The 21362-nt window shown below is 45.4% G+C and overlaps 1 protein-coding gene across 2 annotated transcripts in view; it reads right to left on the bottom strand.

The window, feature by feature from the left end:
- The window catches only part of ADAM12 (ADAM metallopeptidase domain 12), a 331503-nt gene that overhangs the window by 286598 nt on the left and 23543 nt on the right, over positions 1 to 21362 (bottom strand). For both annotated transcript variants that reach the window (XR_009353215.1, XM_059172861.1), the window contains exon 2: positions 2321 to 2457. Coding sequence is in view for 1 of the 2 variants with exons in the window: in XM_059172861.1 (XP_059028844.1) it covers positions 2321 to 2457 (137 nt within the window). In the remaining variant the exon portion in view is untranslated. The remainder of the gene's footprint in view (positions 1 to 2320; positions 2458 to 21362) is intronic.

Here is a 21362-nt window from a genome sequence, read left to right as displayed (position 1 = left end):
AGAAGGGAGAAGGTCAGAGGGAGAAGCAGATGCTCCATGGAGCTGGGAGCCCGATGCGGAACTTGATCCAAGGACTCTGGGATTATGACCTGAGCTGAAGGCAGTTGTTTAACCAACTGAGCCACCCAGGCATCCAAGACCATGAGACAGTACTTTTGCCTGAATCAGCTCAGTCAGGTTGACCAGCACTCCAGCAATTTCCAGTCATGCCATTGCTATGGTTCTACTCCTGCGTGCTCACTAGAATGTTTTGGGGGCACTTTCTAAAAAGAAAGATGCCTGGGCCTTCCCCAAAAGTAAATCAAACTCTTAAAAGACTGGTTGACCAGAAACATATAGGAGAGCAAAGAATAAAATAGTAGAGCAGAAAATCAAGAAAGTATATCTAAAACTGTATTCTAAAATACAGCAGGCACAGTTGTGTGGGAAAAATAGTCATTAATGTAAGGCATACTTGAGGATATACCCATTAAAGTAGTTTAAAATTAAAATGTTGACTCTTCAATTTGAAAACAAGACTCACACACATACACATCACTAGCCAGAATCCCTATTCTCACGACAGGCAAATGCATCTGCCTCCGGGAGGGTTATGGCACACGTGTACGAGCACATTAACAGACATTGACATGCTGACGTCATGAGCCCCATGGCATTAAGACAAAATGCTGTTCCCCAAATCACCTAAGTCCCCATTCCCTTAAGCAATATCAGTAATCTGGAGTTATTTTGGCGTACTAGGTATGTGCCTACTACCTGCATGGTTCCAGCTGGGAGGCAAAATCCCAGAGGAGCTAAGACAGTCATCAAATAATAACAGTTTTCCAAGTTTTCTATAAAGACGGCGCTGGTGACTCATAGTCATCAGGTTTTAAGCTTGGCGAGAAACATATCTGTGAGATGCTTCTTGTGGTCTACAAGATGGCTGGCAAGCAGGAAGGATGAAGCTGGAGGTCAGAAACCAGAGCCCACCTGAACTGGTCCATTCCAGGGGCATGCCAAGAACCCTCATCTGGTTGTTTCTCTGATACACTTCCCGGGTAGGGTTGCCCAGTAAAACACAGGACACCAGTTAAATGTGCACTTTGATAATTAACCATCTCCCAGATACTGCTTCACCTTTATCTGAAGTCTGAGTTTCAAGGGACATGCTGGACTTTCATTTACTAAATTTGTCAACCCTCCTATCAGGGAAAGCTCCCATAACTGTTGCTACTACCCAAGAAACTTCAGATTTTTCCATATTTTTGTATCATTGATTAGCATCTATAAATATTTGGAAGATATACTTTCTGAAATCGGATTCTTCTCTGTTTTGCATCTATCACATCATTTCTATGGACATGATGGACTATCCTTTAAGGTCTTAAGTCTTTCTTCCAGGTACCACCACCAGTACCACCATGAGTGACTTATACTTTGTATACTAAATTTGCAACAGTCTCCATGAAACACAAGTATTCAAAAAGTGCAGATTTAGCATTTGGATCCTTTCCCCAAACCTCCAACCATTCTGAATGCTCACTTTCAACTGAAAGCGTCTCTAAAAAATAATGATGTAAATCATATTATCATTACTCACATAAAGGTGGCCCATTGCTGCCCTTCCAGAAAGCTACAGAGGATTTTTGCAATCTCAACTGCTCTTTAAAAAAAAAAATCTGTTTTCTATTATGAAAAATAATCTAAAAATAGTTCCATATAACACAAGGATAAAACCATCTGTATGATCTCTCCAAAGAGCTCATATTTCTATAGATTTTTATCACTTTCCAACTGTTCCAACAAGTTCTGAAATTTAAGAAAGTCATGTAGATTTGGCAGCTAAAACTCATTAAAGTATTAAATTTAATCACTAATATTGCAATTATTTTATGTTATTCTTATACATCATAGAAGGTTCAAATCAAATATGTATCAAAGTAAACAAAGCACAAAACTGTGTTAAAACTCATGGCAGACTTTCTTAAATATCACATTAATATTTCCACCAATTATCAATCAATAAAACCAAAATATTGATGCCACAGAAAAATACCCAGCACTCCAGTACAACACACAGAGAAAATGTGTATCTGAAAATGTTAGCCCCAGTGTGTGTCTCACGAATAACTTCCAACAGGTGTAAATAACGCGAGGCCCCTCATTAGGACTGTCACATCAAAACTGGTATGTATTTTCTTAAGAATCAAGATTTCACTTTTGAAGAAAAAGGTCAGCATTAAAATAAAAACAAAACTTGTACAGAAAATCACGAATGCAGTTAATGTGATTTTTTAAACTTGAGCCATCGAGAAGTCCAGAAAACGAAACAACTGACCTTTGCGTGGACGCTCTCCATCGGGTCCCAGAGATCTCCATTCAAGAGAGAAACACGGACAACTTCATAAGCTCCTCCGCGGCCCCTTCTTCCTGCCGGCTGCATGGTGGGGGCTAACTTGCTTCCCGGGCTCAGCGCTGCATCGAAAAGAAAACAGCCCGGGTCTTCATTCTTGTCAGGAAGATTCTGGCATCAGACATGTATGACCTAAATGACTCAGTGAAAATATCTGGAAGGCCAAGGAAGCCAGAGAAACAGCATTATCTATGAAGCCACAGTCAAGGTTAGAAGTGATGAATACTCTTGTCAATCCAACCCAAGAATTCTGTGACTTAAACAAAAGCTAATTTTTCCCTTCAAGTCCTATGGCTTGTGCTGGGTGATGTGGAAGACCAAGTATATAATTCTGTCCTCAACAAGCAACAAAAATCACACAAGTGGTAACTTTTTAAATGATGAATTAATGCTTTGCTTTAAATCAGCTCTCTCTTAAACATCTCAAGGCTTTAGCTGTATTAAGACTAAATCCATTTACTTAAGTCCCAGTGAATCAGCTCAACACAATGCCAATTCTACTCTCTGTACTTACAGAGGCTAATTTTATATGCCTCACTGAGTGATTCTATAGACAAAATTAATCGGCCAGTTCAGACTGACTAGACTGGTTTATGTAAAAAAAAATTAAGTCACTCAATAAACTATTATATGATCTTGTTTCTTGGGGTCCTGTCGAACCAGTTAATGTCCCGACACAGGTTCAACTTAGCCCCATTTCCATAAACAGTCCTAATGGAAAGTATAACTTTTTTTCTCTTCTGGACAGTGTATCGCTTTCCTAATAAGTCAGGTAATTTCTCTGGGATTGCTCTCCTATGAGGTCATGTTCCTGCTGTTTGGTATGACCGGAGCCTGTCCCTCGAGGTCAAGGATGGGAGCAGAGTCCCTCACATGTTATTCCCATTTCTTCAACCAGGACTCATAATTTTCAGACCTGAGTCATAATAGCACAGTTTTAAGTTACTAAGGAGTTCACATTTATTGGGCACAAATGGTATTGAAATTTTAATCCTAGACATTTTACAGTTCCCCAAATACTTTTAAATCCACACCATTTTATCACTCTTGATGTGGAAGTCTGCCGTTATGTTCAGGTTATAAAAGGATTACTCCTTGAGTATTAACTGTCTGACATAGCTGCTCCAGAAAATTCTCAAGCTGGTCACAAAGCATTTAAAACTCCCAGTTATTGAGGGACCACGGGAACAGGGATGAGCAGAGAGTTAGGGATATGGCCAATGGCAGAGGAGGTGAGTGGGTCCACTGGCCACGAGGGGCCCGGGCAAAGCGTTGTGGGGGGAAGGACCATGAGCCACATGAACAAGCAGAGGAGAGTGGGGGGCGGGGCTCAGGCCTGGGACTAGCTGAGCGTTTTGGGATGAACCCACATTCGAGTGATGAGGGTTCTAGCCATGTCACCAGAAGGGATGCGTGTGGGTCGTGACATCTGCGGACACTGGGGGAGGGCCTGATAGAAGTGGGAAGACTAGGTATCTGAATGGAAGATGCCAAAGCCCTTCTCCTGGCTGCAGAGGGGGTGGCCACTGGCACACAGAGATCATGGTTAGATGAGCCCTGACCACCAGCGTGGTTTCACAGCCTTCATTGCGCTCCCCAGTAGTGTGCCATCACTACAGTGGGGGCTTCGGGGGAGACACAGGCCAGCACCTGTTCCCGCTCTTCCACGGGTCAGCTGCGGGTCTCTCAGCCAGTTGTTCTCCCCCTGCTTGTTTGTCCACTCCTTCACGTACTCATTCAACAACCATGTATTCCCTGTCTGCCTTCTGATGGGCACTCTGATGTCTTCCATTCAAAAAGCCCATCCTTTCTGCTTTGGGTCAGTGTGCGCTCATGTCACCTGGCTGGAGACAGCCCCTCTGCCTCCACAGCCAGGACCCTCATCTTGGAAATGCAGCTTAACCCCAGAAGACTCCGTTCTCTCCATCCTGTGTATCTGAGAGAGGGTCCCAGGTAAAGCTGCCCTCACGACTTGCGTTCTTGAATTGGCAGAAAGAGGACTAGCGCGACCATTTCGGAGGGCGGTCAGGACCATGAAAGAACAGGGCTATGGGGGCTCAGTGTTAGCCTTGCTCTGCTTCTGTCAATCTGCAGTACTTTCTAAATACAAGATAATAAGAAAAACGAGGTGACAGTAGAGTCATGGGGAGGGCTACTCTTGATGGAAAGGCCAGGAAAGACCACTACTTGTTGGGGGAGGGGTGCCCATTAGCACAGATGTGAAGATGGGAACCTGCCAGTCCCACACAGAACCACAGGGAGAATGAGCCAGCAGAGGGACAGCAAGTGCTTTCCTCTTCCATAAAATGAGGCAGAGCGTGGGGATGCCAAGAGAAAATAGGCGTGAAGCAGAGAGCAGCGTCCACTGGTTTACCAGCATCATTCTCGCCAAGACCCAAGTCTCTTGCTCAGGACTCTCAGTGGGATTCCTATGGTGGAATTTACCAGAAGTTCATGCTGAGCCAGCCATATAGCTCGTGCAGAGCCAGACTATGGAAAGCAATTAGCTGAGTGTATCTTAACAGAGAGCAGGTGTGTTCTTTGAATTGGACCAAGAAGGCTTTGAAATACCAGTAATTATGGAATAAGAATTAGAGATCTTCTGAACATTTCCCTAAACCAATGAAAACCACACCACAGGCCAAGAGTCACCCTGGCCAGTATTTCACTTTTCAAAAGTTGGGTGAAACTGTTAAGAAAGTGATTGCAAACATTTAAAAATGTTCTCTACAAAAACAAACCAATTTGATTCTAAGCTGTTCCTGGCAGTTCTGGAAGTTAAATTTCCAACACAAGTGGATTATTCACTTGAGCAGTTAGCCACAAATCCAGTTGTCCAAGGGCTTATAAAATCCAAAACAGGAGCTCTGCCTCACCCACCACTCAGCTGCCACGGGGAAGACAGGAGGCTTTCCAGGGGCACTGCAGCCATGCTCTCAAAGACCTAGGAGATCTTCACTCAGCCTCAGACATTGGAAAACAACCTTCGCATACAACTAAACTCGCTTGAGAAGCCACATGTCTTAGAAGGAAGCAGATGGCACTAAGAGGTCCGGGTCTCCTGGGTGAATCCTTAGCAGGATTCTGCCATCAGGGGAGAGGGGTAGCGAGTTCACATCCTTGATTTGGGGGAAGCTGGAGAACCTTTGTGGGGCCTCCTAGATGACAATCAGGCTGCAGCTGCACAAGCCAAAGACAAGGAACGTTCTTAGTTCTCTGAACCTTTTTCCTCCAAGACTCTTGGTAGTAGAAAATTAGAGTTATTTATTCTCCTGAAGGCAAAATGTTCCAAGAACTGAACACTTCCCTTTTCACCTACATATTCCATCATCTTAATCCAAAAGAAGTCCTTTTTGGCTGAATTCTTTTTGTCTAAGAGGCTTTATTTCTGAATATTCCAAGGAGAATTTCAAGGCAGACTGTGCCAGCACTTGGAGAATGTTGTGCAACCTTTTTAAGAAACTGAGTAACTGCCCTGTTTGCCAAATACAGTATTTATTATTTACGTACACGGATAATGAAGCCGTCCCTCAGCTTTTTAACTGATTGCACAATACCCCTAGCAGTATCTATAGTCAGGAGACTGTTTCTTATGAGCTCTGCTTATGTATTTATACACTGGTATTTCTTTTAGATGATGCAAATAAAAATTTCATTTGTGCTGCATGGATAGACAGAATAAATTATACACAGCTGTGAGATATCAGAGTGTATTTTATGGAGGATCTTGTTGACAATCCATAAAAGCAGGTCCTGAATGATGTGTACATCTAAGTCCTTAGAAGCCCAGGGGAAAAAATACGACCTTATAAAATATACAGTTTGCATACATTTTGTTTCTCCTAGTATTTGGGAATCAACAAAATTCAGTTGCCTAAATAAAAAATGTGAATAACTTATATTAGGAAGGAGCTTCTGGCTTTTTTTTTTTTTTCCTGCTGGGTAACCAGATACATTGCTTGCCATTTTGATAAAATGGTCAGTTTGCTTCAGTCTCATAGTGGGGAAAAAACCATATTAGATAGTTTGGTTTCTATTAAGATTTCATCTATAATAATGAGCTTTACTTTCCCATGGGAAATGTGTATGTCTATTTTGCTTTTGTCTTCGCCGGAGCTTTTTACCTTTGGACTTGTGACCAGCCAACAGGGAAGGTATAAGACCCAATTCCGCAAGCAAGCAAGAATCTTTGCAGCAATGGCTTTACAGTCTTGGAAAAGCCACTAATAAAGACACCTGCCTGAAGAGATGTAGGATTCCCCCATTAGAGCCCCCCAGAGCCTGGCTGCTCATGGAAGTCCTGCCTATCCCTGCTCTGGCCAACCCTCCTTTGCCTGTCTTACTAAGAACAACAACATGATGTCCATTGATGGGCATCAGTTATGCACAGAGACAGACCGACGTGGAGTTCTGGGTCAGTGAACAATGGACACCTTGGAGCCACAAGGCCCAGCGCTGGCCTTGAGTCCCCTGATCTACTTGCTCCAAGCCTACCTCTGGGGTTCTGCCTTCTGCAGAACAGGAAGCACATTTTCCCCCTTCCTAGTTCTTACAGGGTAGAGGAAGCTCAATGCATTCAAAGAGCTTTCAAAAAGCTTTAATGCATGGAACTAGTTTAGGATATTCGAATCCACTTTCCCAAACTTCTATACAGGGTTCATCTGACCAAACCACACTAATGGTGTGAATGTGACCATGGTCCATCCATCAGTAGAAAATGCCAGGCTTAAGTACTGGTGTGTATCCACTCAGGCTACGCAGTGGGCCACTATGGAAGCAAACTCTGATGAGAGAAAAACTCAAGATAAAACTTACACATCACATCTGGAATTCTGGCTTTAAAGGGAAACCAATATGAACACCTGCGCAGACCTAAGAGAGGAGAACCGATCTGAGGCACTAGAAGTAGGATTAAGATAAATAATCTTCTGAAAATCTAGCTGGGGGGAAAAAAATTGAGGTAGCCATTATGAACCACAAACCAATCTGGGGACAAGGCTCTGGAAACTCATAAAGCATTTTCCTTAGCCCCACATATGTGAAAGCAAAAGACAATCTTATAGAACTGACCGAACTGCTCCTTATTTCAGGAAAATATGGTTGCAGTGCTCCCATAAAGGACGGATGTGTTTCCTTGGTTCAGATTCCTATTTGCAGTCTTACCAAATAACACTGTCACTCTTTCATTTCATCTGCAGACTCCCCGGGTGGAAATTAGGAATGTGATTTTTTAAAATGACATAGCTCTGGGATGCTCAAAAGAACCATGGTTAATCTGAAAAAGAGTAACTTCAGAGTGGAAAAACCTGAAAAATACTACTTCGGCCAGATGATCAAGGCAACATGAAGAGCGATGTCACACTGCCTGTGGGTACCTTTCAAAGGATATGGTAGGAATGACGCTTTACTTCAGCAGCCTTACTCCCCAAAACCCATGGCTCCAGTCTAACCTGAGACAAATGCCAACAGAGCCAAGACCTGCAGTACACATGACCAACAGACTTTGAAATAGGCAAGGTCAAAAACAAGGGCACTCTAAGAAACGCTTGCGGTCAAGAGGAGTCCAGGGAGGCAAGACAAATGTCCTTCAGGGTCACATGCTGATGGAATGGATAAACAGCAAGGGAGAAGAGATAACAAGTAAGGAAATCTGAGTGAAGTATGAACTTTGGTTGAAAAAATGTTAACTTCGGTTTATAAGTTATAATAAAAGTATAATATGAATGTAAGCTCTTTAACAAGGGAAATTGGGTGTCAGGAATATGGAAACGATCTATATTTTCTTCTCAATTTTCTTATACATCTATAACTGTCCTTTAAAGTCTGTTGATAATCACTTTTAAAACTTAATCTGAATCTTGGAGGAGCAATGTCATTGTGGAGCCATTCAGTATCCAAAGCTCGGAGATGGCCGGTGACCACGGAGGGCTCCAAACACCCGCGAACTGGAGGACTTCCCCCTCTCTGCTCTCATCGCTCCTCATTCAGGGGGAAGAAAAGATAGGGTGGCGGCAGTCAAGTGCAAAGCATCAAGTAAGTGATACGGTTTTCTAGAGCAGGAAAAGGCAGAGGTGTGTGAGAGCAGTGGATTCCCCCAGCAACTGAAAGGCCCCCTACGTGCCCCCAGATACTCCAGAGGACAAAGAAAGAACAAATTGCTGTAAACACTTCTACATTTTGGGATGATTGGCTCCAAGGCTCTGGGGGAGTACAGAAGTAAGAAGTTGGTTTAGGAAGGTGACACCAAGTGACAGTCACATAAACAGTTCGATAAAAGGATGTCGAAACAGAACCAGATCCTCTCAGAGCCTAAGGTTTTACTTATCCACACTGGCAGGATGAATTATCAAGATGAAGGAAGGAAGGCGCCACAGTGTCGAGTCAGAAGACACGTCCTGCACCCATCACAGGCCATTTCTGGATGCTCTTGGGCAAGTTCCTCCTGCTTGACACTCTGATTCTTTCTGTGTCCTGGAGGTTATGGGACCATCGTCTACTACACAAGGCTGGCAGGAGGCCCCAAGTGAGATCATGGATGTAAAGTGTCCTTGGGTGTCATTTAGCTTAGATTTTTTAGAATCAGTGTTTGGAAAGAAATACACGAAAAAGCTCTTCCAGGTTTGTTCTGAGTGTCGGGGCCATGAATTCATTGTTTTTCTTCTTTATGTTTATATGTATCTCTGATTTTTCTATAATCAGTACATATTGCTTTTGTGATGGATAAACTTTTATGATGAATAAAAAATAAACTTAAAAAAATATCAATCATTTGGACTCGTGACAACAAACCAACTGCTTGAATGTTTTACTTTCTTACCAGCTTTCCTGGCATCACAGATACCAGACTTGGGCATGCCGGAGGACAGAGCCCATTTGGAAATAAAAGCAATCAAGCACTATGGAACAATTACAATTTTGAAAAGATGTTTTATATGTCATTTCCAAACTCAAAGAAAGCTGATTATGGCTTCTCGTAAATGTTTCAAATGGATTCATATCCCAAGCATCCACTGTCTCTACTACACAGAAAAGTAATTCTCCCTGCCCGTAGTGTATCTGTTTGCAGGGAGCAAAATCATTTACAACATTAACTTATTTTTATACCCTTTGCTGGTCAGTGGAAAGTGGAAGCTAATGCAAGGACCATTTTACAAATGGTCAGCCTGAATTACGGGATTATATGGGTTATTCTTAATGTTGCCTAACAACGAATGGCAGAATTAATGACAAAACCCAAGCGCTTTGCATTTCAAATACATTCAGTCAATTTGCTGTTCACTACAGGGACCAAGTCCTGCTATAGGAACTCATTTGATTACTCTTGGGGGTTGGAGTCAGTCAGAGTTTTCCAAAATTTACCTTGTAAAAAAAATTATATAAGGGGGAAAAAATAGAACCAACGACTAAAATCTATACTCTAGGATCCATTTTTGAAAGTTAACAGCAAAAGGACAAGAATAAAAATGAATTTATTTCACTCACTATTATAAATTCAGCAAATGGAAGTCCACAACAGTGAGGGAGCGACCACTTTCCCCTACTAGAAGCTCAGTTCCATCTGAGGGCAATCTCTAACATCCTTGGTGCACCATTTGTCACCACTGACCAACCTCTGCTAGTTGGGACAGTGAACAATGAGCATCTTGGAGCCACCAGACTCAGCTCTGGCCTTGAGTCCCCTGATCTCCTTGCTCCAAGCCCACCTCTGGGGTTCTGCTTTCTGCAGAACAGGAAGCACATTCTCTCCCTTCCTAATTCTGAACACTGGTTCAGCAGCACCTGACCATTCTCTGACCAGGTCTTGCCCTGTTCCACTCATCCCCCTTTCTCTGACCTTCTCTCCCTGAGGGATGGAACAGCCCCCCAAGTCCCAGCTCGGGGTCATCTTCCCTCTCTACTCTGACTGTCCCCCATAGAACTCATTAACATTAAGCTGATGTTGCCCAAATCAATATTTTCCCATCTGGCCCACTCACCCAAGAGCAGTCTATATTACAATACCTACTGGGCATTTTGATTCCTATGTCTTGTCACCACGATCACCTCAGACTCAGCATCTGCAAAAATCAAAGGTTTCATTCCATTCCCCAGTCAGACAACAGAGCATTCTGTATCACCCTTGTCTTGCTAATGCCACCACCATTCCCTGCTCCTTAAGTCACATGGTCACGTGGCTGGGTGATCTGACATAGTCCTTGTCTTATGACCCACGGTCAATAGCTCCAAGGAGCTTTTAATGGTGCTTTGTTTTTGTCTCCCGTTTTCTGAAAACTCTCCTACTTCTTAAGTGGATCCTTCTCCATAGCCTCAGAACCTGCAGGCTCTCCCTCTTCTGGTCTTCAAGGAGGGTCCATCTGAGAAGAGCAAAACCCTACAGCATTGTTGTCCATCAAGAGAACATAGCGTAAATGTCCTAAGGCTGCAGCGAGTGCGGCGGTCAGTAGGGCTACAGTGCAGTCGGTGACTGGGACGGAGAGAGCTGTGGGCAGAAGCACGGCAGGCAAACAAGGCCTGGCTCTCGGCGCGCCTCCAAGGCGGGGTCTGGTGTGGGGTGCAGTGGGAAGACATTCTGGAGTGGGGTCGTAGGCAGAGTAAATCATCCGTATTAGAAACATTCTCTGTATGAGAGAGGAGAGTATGAAGGCTGGAGAAGAATGGAAAAACAAGAACCATTCGTAGGCCCCAAATGCAGTGTTGCCTTAGAACGTTGTGTATTTCTTAATTTTAAAATTTGCTGACATGCCTTAAACTGTAGTTGTACATCACTGTCATTTTGCTGTTTGAAAGCAACCGATGTGTTCCTGAAAGTGTTGTGTGATCTACTTTTGGTGTTAAGGCAGAATAGTAGTATGTGTAAGCTGCATGTTAGACACTTGTCTTTTTTAAAAACTAAAATAATTGTACTGAAAAAGATTATGATTATCATAGGTGACATAATCAATAAGCATATATCGATCACAATGGTGATCACTAACTGAACGGCAGCTACACACCAAGCCCCACTCAAACTCTTTGAATCTTTAACTTGTTTAAACTTCACTATACCCACGAAGTTCACCTTCATTTAATACATGACAAAAGAGGCCCAGAGAAATGCAGCCCACGACCAAGCAAATCAAGACGCCAGGAGGCCAGTCCCCATAGCTAAGTTCTCGGGTCTGTGCTCCAGCCGTATTGCACGATACAGGAACAGTCCCTCGGGCCTGGAGATGCTTGGAGTAAGACTGAATCCTTCCCTGTGTCCTAAACTCCTAGAACTCCATCCCCTGGCCACCTCATCTTACTCGTTCTATTGTCAGTCCCCACCTCTCTATCCCTCAATCTAAAATCACAAGAAGAGGGGCGCCTGGGTGGCTCAGCGGGTTAAAGCCTCTGCCTTCGGCTCAGGTCATGATCCCAGGGATCGAGCCCTGCATCGGGCTCTCTGCTCCGCAGGGAGTCTGCTTCCTCCCCTCTCTCTCTCTGCCTGCCTCGCTGCCTACTTGTGATTTCTCTCTCTCTGTCAAATAAATAAAATCTTTAAAAAATAAAAATAATAAGATAAAGTCACAAGAAGTAGGGGCCTTGTTTATCAAATTCGCTGTTATAGCCTCATGTGCTGACATGTATTTATTTAGTGAATTATTACCAAACAAATGAAAAGTTGCCACAGCCTGTTGTGATCATAATGACATAAGGGAGGGAGCTGGGGCTTGGTTCTCAGCGTGGAGGTTCTGAGAGGTGATTTTTAGCTCACCCAGCGATGTCTGGTCCCTGGCAGGTAGGTGCACAGAACCAAACTCACATGTGTCTTATTCATAAGCCAGGAGTCCCATTTACTTACTTTTAATGAGAAAGAACTGGCAAGTCAACCAGAGCCCTCATCCAAAGCACTTTGCTCATTATCTTCCCAGCAGGAACTCTTCCTTGAAAAGCCAAATTAAGATCAGAACAGAGAACTGAGGGACCATAATAGAAACTGTGATCATGAAAGCCCGGTATTTCCTTTTCCACTCAAGAGTATGTACCTGCCATGCTCACAGAGGTAGAACAGGACCTCAGCAGGTGTGCTGCACACCCAAAGGAAGCAGGCGTAGGCTGATTATTTGAACTTGACTCTACGGACTCCAGGAGCCCGTGAAGGCTAGCTCCCAAACCTTGTAACTTGTAGTGTAGATGACTCTCCTGCCGCCATTTGGACACATCATCTTCTTTATGAGAAAAACCCACTTTGAGTTTTAACTCAGATAATAGTTTATGGACGTGATACCCTATGTGTGCTTTTGCGGAAATATATTCAGAATTCCAGAATGCAACACCAGGGGAATAACCTATGCCTCACGCCCCTACTACAGAGCATTTCCTCCCCCCTTCTCTACCTGCCGGACGCTCAACTGTGGGGACTCCTGTGGCTCTGGCGGTTTGGGGGGGGGGGGGCAGGACTGGGGGCCTTGGCTTCAAGGTGGTACCTGGAGGAAGTCAGGATGGGGGATAATGGGAATTAGCTAGCACACATCTGCCCAGGGGAAAGTGTGGCTCTCTGGAGGCAGGGGCAGGGAGTATTTTACAACAATTAATATTCCATGTGTTGACTTTGCTGGTTGAATTGGAAGGACCCCAATGGGAATCCTAACATCAATAGTCCAATAGGATAAACAAAACTATTATGACACAGTGCTAGAGTCCTGTGTTCAGAGAGGTTTCACTTCTCTGAGATTTGATAAATATTTACTAGGTACACAGAATGACTGGGGAGCACTTTTAGTAACTTCAATTAGAAACACTTTCATTCTCAGTTTTTGTCCAGGTTAGGAACTTTCAAACAATTTCCTCTCAATAATACAAATCTTTATTCTGATCTAGTCCCATGAGACAACAGAACTGGCCAATACTGTACTAGCCAACAAGCATCTTACCAGAGCAAGTGCTTTTGTGGGCAGAGTGTCATTGCTCTGCTTTAAAATTCATGCTAGCGCTGCATTAATTGTTTTAAATGGATTCTTGATCCTCTATAAAATTAGCGCTGATAAGCCGTCCATGCGCCATCGCTGTGAGGGGACCACAGTCACTACCCAGGAGCTTGCCCTGTCTTTCCCTCTCTCGGCTGGTCACACAGGGGAGTGCAGTGGCATCCACAAGAGGAGGCATGGGGTTCCATGGCCTCCCTGCTCTATGGAATGTTGGGGGCAGGGGAGAATGGGCAGGAAGTGGGCTGGGCCCCCTCCTGCCCTTTGCAGAATATGAAGCATGACTGTTTTCTGTCCATTCAGCAGGACCAGGCTCTGGCAGGTCAACATCTCAGTAGCCAATCATAGCCAACAGTTCTCAGTAGCCAAAAGTTCTTTAAAAGCCCTCTCAAAAATATCTGAGTATTTGTGGAATGCCTGGATGGCTCAGTGGACTCTTGATTTCCTTTCAGGTCGTGACTTCAGACTCCTGGGATAGAGCCCCACGTTGAGCTCCCTGCTCAGTGGGAAGTCTGCTTGTCCCTCTCCCGCTGCCCACCCCCCCCCCCCACTCTCTCTCAAATAAATAAATAAACATTTGAGCATTTGTAAAGAAAAAAAAAAATTTCCTTGTTGTTTTAGTGTGCGTTTGTCCCTGAAGTTAAACTTTTTCATGTTTGTATCATTTTCATTTCTTAATTCAGTGATTATGATTCCCTATCTCTTGCCCATTCTTGACTCTTCGAATTTATTTCTACGAAATGTTATGTGCTAAGAATATTAAACAGGCTTAGTTCTAAAATGAACAAGCCACCAGACAACACCTGAGTCAACCAGCATCTTCCCCAAGAGTGGAGGTGTCTGTCCCCTCCACTGGGGGATCCCCCCTCTATGGCCCAGGAGCGGCCAGCAGGTGGTGTAGGGTTCCACATGGCTCAAGACCACAGGCAGCCTCTGCCTTCCGGGGTCCCTTCTGATGCACAGAACAGAGTACACGAAAGTTAACCCCCAGGAGAGCCAAGGAGACCATAGGAGATGACTTGTGGAGAGAAAGCCTTTGACTTAACACCTAGTCCGTGGCTGAGCTCCATCTGAAGTAAGCATCTGGGAGGGAAGAAAGGAAGGGAAGCGAGCTGCGCTGAGGGTCCGTTTCCCGTCAGCTTCCACGCTGCGGTTTCCCCCTCCATTCAGACTCGCTTCTGCCCTCAGAGAGCACGAGGTCCCGTGAAGAAGGCCGGGAAGCTGAGCGCCTGCGAGAGCGACCTGAGTCGCTGAGTGGGAAACGGGCTGCAGTTGACATGGTCCAGGAGGTGGCAGGCTTCGGACAGGTGCGCTCAGGGCACTCACATGTGCAGGGACGGAGGGAGGCCAGGACCACGTCCCAGGTGTGCCTGGGCTGCAGAGGGGGACCTGTGAGGACGTGGATGTCTCTCAGGAGAAAAAGGTGCTACCTCGGGTCCAGTCGCTAGTGCAGCCGATGTGCTCTATTGGTCCGCTCTTAGACTTCGTTCTAACAGACATTCTAATGTTTACGCTGCGGACAGACAAACGCTTCTTCCATCTCTCTTCCCCTTGGAATTTCAAACTCACAAAACCTTCATCACTGAGGAATTTTCTTTGACAGTCTCCGTTTATGAGAACAGACAATAAATCAGGATCCGTGTAGGGCTGCCAGACGTAGGAAACAAAACCCTGACGTCCAGCTCAATCTGAATCTCAGATAAACAACGGGTCTTCAACAGAAGGCACCCCCTGCAATATTACGCGACCCTGATCGGAAGTTCAGACTGAGCTGGGCATCCTCTGTTTTATCTGGCAGCCTCAGATCCAGGTTCCTCGAATAGTTCGCTGGCCCACAAAGCCAAAACATTTCAATCAATTCGTAGGAGCGCATTCTAGCTTTGGAACTTGAGGTGACCGCGAGAATGCCTGGGACGTCATTCTGCTCCGTCAAGTCAGAGTGGGCGACCACATTTACTGTGGCACAGAACGGGGCCCAAGTAACCCAGCTGACGTATTTCAAAGGGGAAAGAGAGATGGGATGCCCACTCAAGAGCCCACCTCTTCAGTAACTGGATCCTCTTAATCTCGAAGCTCGTGTAACCCAGCTGCTGGGAGACAAAATCTATACACAATAAAGAGTTTCATTCAGGGGTCCGCATGACTCCATCCGTCACCGAAGCACATGTTTGGCACGGACTGAAAGCCAAAAGCAGTCTAACAAATATTTCAAAACTGAATTTATATCTTTCTAACACATGGTTTATATACGGATGTAATACCTAGAGAGCTTTTCAGTTCTCAGATCATATCCTGGCTAAACTACAAATAATGTCTGCAGCAGACCACAATACCAAAATTATTTGCTTTTTAAATATGTTAAAGAAAGCTAAGTGTATGAGGGGGCGGCTGCCAGAGATGCCTGCTTTAGTATGCAATTGTTAGAAGGGAGCAGAATCCACACACATCCACAGTAAGCTAAATATTTGCGTAATTCCTTACACAAAGAGGGAGCTGCTCTCTGAAGCTCCAGCTTCGGGATGAAACTTAACCAACTGAGCCACCCAGGCGTCCCTTCAGGATGAAACTTACCAAGGACACTTAGCTCATGTTTTAAAAGTTCTGAGTACACGCTCCCTCTAGGAAAATGCTTGAAGGTCTCCTCTGTAACAGGGCACATGGGGTGTTCGCTCCTGCTGTCCCAAGGCAGAAAGACTTAGCATAATGGCTTTCCAGGCAGGAGAGCGAGCTCAGGCGTACTGGCTGGCCCTAAGTGGCTTTTCCTGACGACCAATTTCTAGATCGAACTGAAAATTATGGAAAGACAAATATTTTGTCTTCAGCGTCAAACAGCCACGTTTATAGACTTTCCTGTCTTCATCATTTTCAGTTTTCCTCTGCCTGTGTGGTAGCTGGAGACACAGCTTCCACATTGGGCAGCAGACCCTATTCGCCACTGGCTGGCCAGGGTGTTCTTGTAAATACTTCCATACCCTCCCCGCTCCCAAGAGTGAAATGGAAACATGGAAACTGTCAGCAAGCACAGTCCCCACGCTGGCACCTGCTGAAATTCTCCTAACTTTTCCCGCAGATTGCTTTCTGATGAGGGCTGAGTGGGGAGCAAGGAAGTCATCACATTGATTTTCTGAGAAATGATACAATTTATGTTTTTTGACTTGACAGTATTAGCAGAAATCAGAGCCACGGTGAGAGAAACGCTCCTCCCGCACACGGGCGCACATTCGCACACACGTTGGCACGTGCACACCTTAGGGCTCTAGAGGACAGACTCTGAGAGAGGGAGGGGGACAGGGACAGCTGCTAGTGGGGTCATCCCCATCACGAGGCTCATCTGGCCCCACAAGGTGACCAGAATTTTAGGAAGCTGCTTCCCCAGGGCCTGACTGTGCGCATTTCTTGGAGGACATTGCACGGTGGCTTGGGTGCAAAAAGGAGCGGGAGTGTCCTTGGAGGCAGTTTTGTAGCCAACAACTCCCAGGTGCTCACAAAGTGCTTTACCCGACGCAGACTGCCATGGTGGGCTGTCCGCACCCTATTCTCCCCATGTGCAGGAATGGGAACAGGATGGGTGGGAAGTGAGCCCTGGAGAGGCCAGGTACCTTGAGTGGCCTTGCCAGAGCTCAACCCCCCAGCAGGTGGCAGAGGACTGGCTCAAATCTGGGGCTTCACCTGCCCTGGTCACCTAAGACTCAGGGTCTCTTCACACCACACTCCCCCTCCGTAGGGTATGCCCGAATTAGGGGCTTCAGTTAGCCGAAGCAGGGCTAGGAGGCAGGCAGTGGCCAGGCTTTCAGCAGAAGCTAGGCTGAGGCAAGGTGCATCCTGAGATCCAGGCCCCACTCTCAGCAGAAGCTGGTGCCGAGCACTGAGCCCCCTGACCCCTCAGTCTGTCCCCTGGTCTCCCTTCCAGTTTCAGGTTTCCTGCATGACTTAGACTTCATCAAATGTGGCCCAGTTATAACCAGTGCTCCTGCCGGCTCTACCTTCTACCAGCCCCATACAAGTTAGCAGGCTCCCCAAATTGATGCCCAGGCCAGTTGTCCCTCTCTCTAGAAATGACTCTGCTCCCTCGAGGTACAACAGATCCCTGTCCCACCCAGAGAGCTGCCCAGAGCCTCCCTCGAGCCCCCACCCCCCCCACACACCCTGGCCAGGCACTGTGTATAGTCTTCCTGATGTGGAATCTCATGCCACAGCCTGTGGTCATGACCAGGCCATATGGGAGATGGCCTCTTAACAGAAGCTTTTATTCTGAGCCCCAACTCCCAACCCCCAGGACCTACCACATGCTAAATAAGTGTGTTGAACAGATATGATAGAAGGGATGAGGTCCAGAAATTGTCAAGGGAGATGTGTGCAAATGGCCTAGCTAACAGTTTGGGTCCAGAGGGAAAATGCCAACCTCCTCATCAACAAGAAAACACCTCCATATGTGGACTCCTTTCCCAGCATCCTCTCTTCTAACAGGGCACTGAGCACCCCGGGGCATTAGTTGGTTTCAGGTGTCATCCATATGTCCCATGATTCAGGCCTTAACCCTCACCAGGTCTTTGAACTCATACCTAAGAGTGGATGGTTGAAAGCACACACAGGTCACTGGAAGGCTCTGGTCCTTCTCCCCTCTCCTCTAGATAAAGGGTCATGAAATTATTCTGGGATCTTCACTGAAGGAACTCAGACCTCGAGGGTCTCAGGACCCTGGCTCATTAGCACCACTTCTGGCGGGGGGCAAGATGCTCTCAGACAGGACACTGATCACGGAAACATGGTATTCCCTTCCCAGACCCCTTCCAAGTCTTTTAGTTAGAGCAGCATCTGTTTGGTATAATAGACCTAACACTGCCCCCATCCTTCTGCTGACCACCCTTCTGCATAAAGGGAGCAGGGCTCTCATTCAGGGACATCGACAGGGGCCAGTGGCTGGGAACAATGTAATCACCCTGCTGTGTTTTCCTTCTATTTGTTTCTATACTCTTTGTGACAAGTGACACTGGCCTTCCATTTATAATATGGAAGTACACTTTCCTCCTTAAATAAATTGAAGTAGAATGTGTATGTATTGACTTAAAGGAAAATGTAAGATAAATTAAGAAAAGATGTTACTTAAGTAAATGATAGCACAGGTGACATCCATATTTGAAAAAATCATGGAGTTGTCAATGCCAAGGTGGGAAACTTGGTAGTACATGGACTGCTTAGACCACAGCTGGTCCACACTGCTATGTGCTGAATTACTGAAGCGGCTCAATAAATAAGCAGGCCCTGACCCCAGCAGAGATGAGATCCTAATTCAGGGTACAGTAGCAAGTGGGGTATGAATCTGAGTTCGTAACAAGCTCCGTGGATGATTCCAATGCAGGCCATCTGGTTGATCAGCAGTCTCAGAGACCCTGGCTTTGAATCAATAATCCTTGACCACCACTCTAAAATCAAAGCATAAAGTCTCCTCTTATGATAGGAATGTCCCTATTTGGTGATCTCTGCTATGATCAAAGCTGGCTTTGTTCTACTACTCCAGAACATCTATCTTTTCATCCATGAGACATTCGAGCATATCCTACACACACAATACAGCCCATAGATTGAAAGGGAATTACCACCCACTCCCTATGTTCACATGGATGCGATACCTAAGAAGTAGAGGAGTATGAGACATAAACTTCAATACCAATGAGCTCACAACATCATGAGGCCCTTACTGAGTCTGCCAGCCTTTACAGAGCACCAGCCATGTTACAAGCCCTTGGGATGAGAGTCAAAGGCCACAAGTCCAACTCTGAAAGCCTTCACAGTATGAAGTGGAGCAGACAATGGTGTCAGAACAAGATGGCGGAGCACCCAGGGACAATGCCTACCACAACCTGAAGAAAAGAACTGGAGGTAGAGGTGGGATGACAGTAGTCAAGGAGCTGTCCCAAGGGACAGAGGATCACAGGCACAAAGGGGGTGGCATGCAGAACAGCATCCAGGGCTGAGAAAGCAACATATGTAGTAAGTAGTCACATGGATGATGAAACGGGGCAGGCCCTGGGGTTACATTAGCATGTCATGCTTTTCACTTCATCTGTAGAGGACCTCAACCTGCTTACTAAAGACCCAAGTTCTAGGAGGGCTTCTGCTAGCTAAATGAACTGAACAGGATATGCTTGAGTTCTAAAGCTAACCAACGCTTGAATGGACAAAGGTAATGGAACCCAGCTCTAGCCTGACCCTGCTCATATATCTTTTGGGAGATTTCATAACGTACCCAGAGTTCCTAAAAAGATTGGGAAACTGCCTTCTGTGACAGTTGATTGCTCTGGGCCAGCCAGCCCTAGGCTTCCAGCTGCCCTTACTTGGGAAACACACTCCCCAGGGATCATGTCCCTTTGCAAGTCTACAGAATATTGTTAAGCCCAGCCAGGGGACTCACAGCACATTCTGCAGGCCTAAATGTAGTATCAAAGGAAGGTAGTCTATGTAAATCTGAGATGACATATTTTAAGTAATTTTTATACTGATTAAAAAAAAAAAAAAAAAAACCTTCTTTGGGACGTCTGGGTGGCTCAGTTGGTTGGACAACTGCCTTCGGCTCAGGTCATGATCCCAGGGTCCCGGGATTGAGTCCCACATCGGGCTCCCAGCTCCACAGGGAGTCTGCTTCTCTCTCTGACCTTCTCCTCGCTCAAGTTCTCTCTCACTGTCTCTCTCTCAAGTAAATAAAATCTTAAAAAAAAAAAAAAAAAACTTCTTTAAAAGAAGAAGATGTCTGGGGCGCCCAGCCAGCTCAGTCGGTGGAACATGTGGCTCTTGATCCTGGGGTCATGGGTTTGAGCCCCTGGTTGGGGACAGAGATTAAATGAATGTTTTTTGTTTTTTAAGATTTTATTTATTTATTTGACAGAGAGAGATCACAAGTAGGCACAGAGGCAGGCAGAGAGAGAGGAAGGGAAGCAGGCCCTCTGCTGAGCAGAGAGCCCGATGCGGGACTCGATCCCAGGACCCTGAGATCATGACCTGAGCCGAAGGCAGCGGCTTAATCCATTGAGCCACCCAGGCGCCCTAAATGAATGTTTTTTTAAAAAGATATGCATGTACGTTCTTATTTTCCATTGATCCTTCATCGGTGCCTCCATGAAATCCTGCTCCTTCCCTAGTCTGTAGCCCTCTTTGGACAAGTCATTTGACCTTTTCAGCCTTACCTTCTTCATCAGAAAAATGACAGATTTATGGATTGTCCCTACCACTTTTTGAAGTCCCAAGAATGTAGTATTGTGGTTTTAGGAGTCATTTTTATTAAAGGAAAATCCCCAGAGTGTGTCCCATCATAAGGCTGGTTTATTGCACCTGCCTCCTGCTCTCCATCAACCTTTGGATTTTGAGTAACTAGTGGTCCTTTCTTCTGGGAGGAGGGCAGAGAAAGGACTCAGGAGGGACTGCACATACACATTGTCTCGGGCATACAGGAGGCACTCCCTGAGCATCTGGGGAGGGGATGGTGGAAAGGGTAGTGGCCATAAACTGGGTGAGTTTCTAGTTTTGCATGCATCTCTGAAATCCCGTATTCTGTGCACCTTACTAGCACTGATACATGCAAATAACATTTCAGTTTAAATTAATTTTTTTTAAAGTAGGTCCTTAATGGAAAAAAAAAATCACTTAATGCTGAAAACAAACTGGTTGGCTATTAAAAAAAGAAAGCTCTGTGGGAGGAGTCTCTGGGGGAGAAAATTACTCAGCATGTCCAAGTCTTCTAACATGTTTGTTTGTGAAGTGAGTGGCATAGAACCAATAGAGGCAAGATCTCCAGTCACGATTGATAAGACATTTTGCTTTTTAGTGGAATATTCAAAAAAGATAGTCAATCAGTAAAATTTTAAATCTACATTCTTCATTTTGGGGTGGTGGCACCATGAGGAGATGGAAGTTTTTCACATATTTATATTAAAACTTGCACTGGTCTGGGGTCCTGGGTGGCTCAGTCAGTTAAGCGTCTGCCTTTGGCTCAGGTCATGATCTTGGGGTCCTGGGATTGAGCCCCG

The sequence above is a fragment of the Mustela lutreola genome, chromosome 4 (genome assembly GCF_030435805.1).
Source record: "Mustela lutreola isolate mMusLut2 chromosome 4, mMusLut2.pri, whole genome shotgun sequence".
NCBI lineage: Eukaryota > Metazoa > Chordata > Mammalia > Carnivora > Mustelidae > Mustela > Mustela lutreola.
This window is presented reverse-complemented; position numbering and strand designations above follow the sequence as displayed.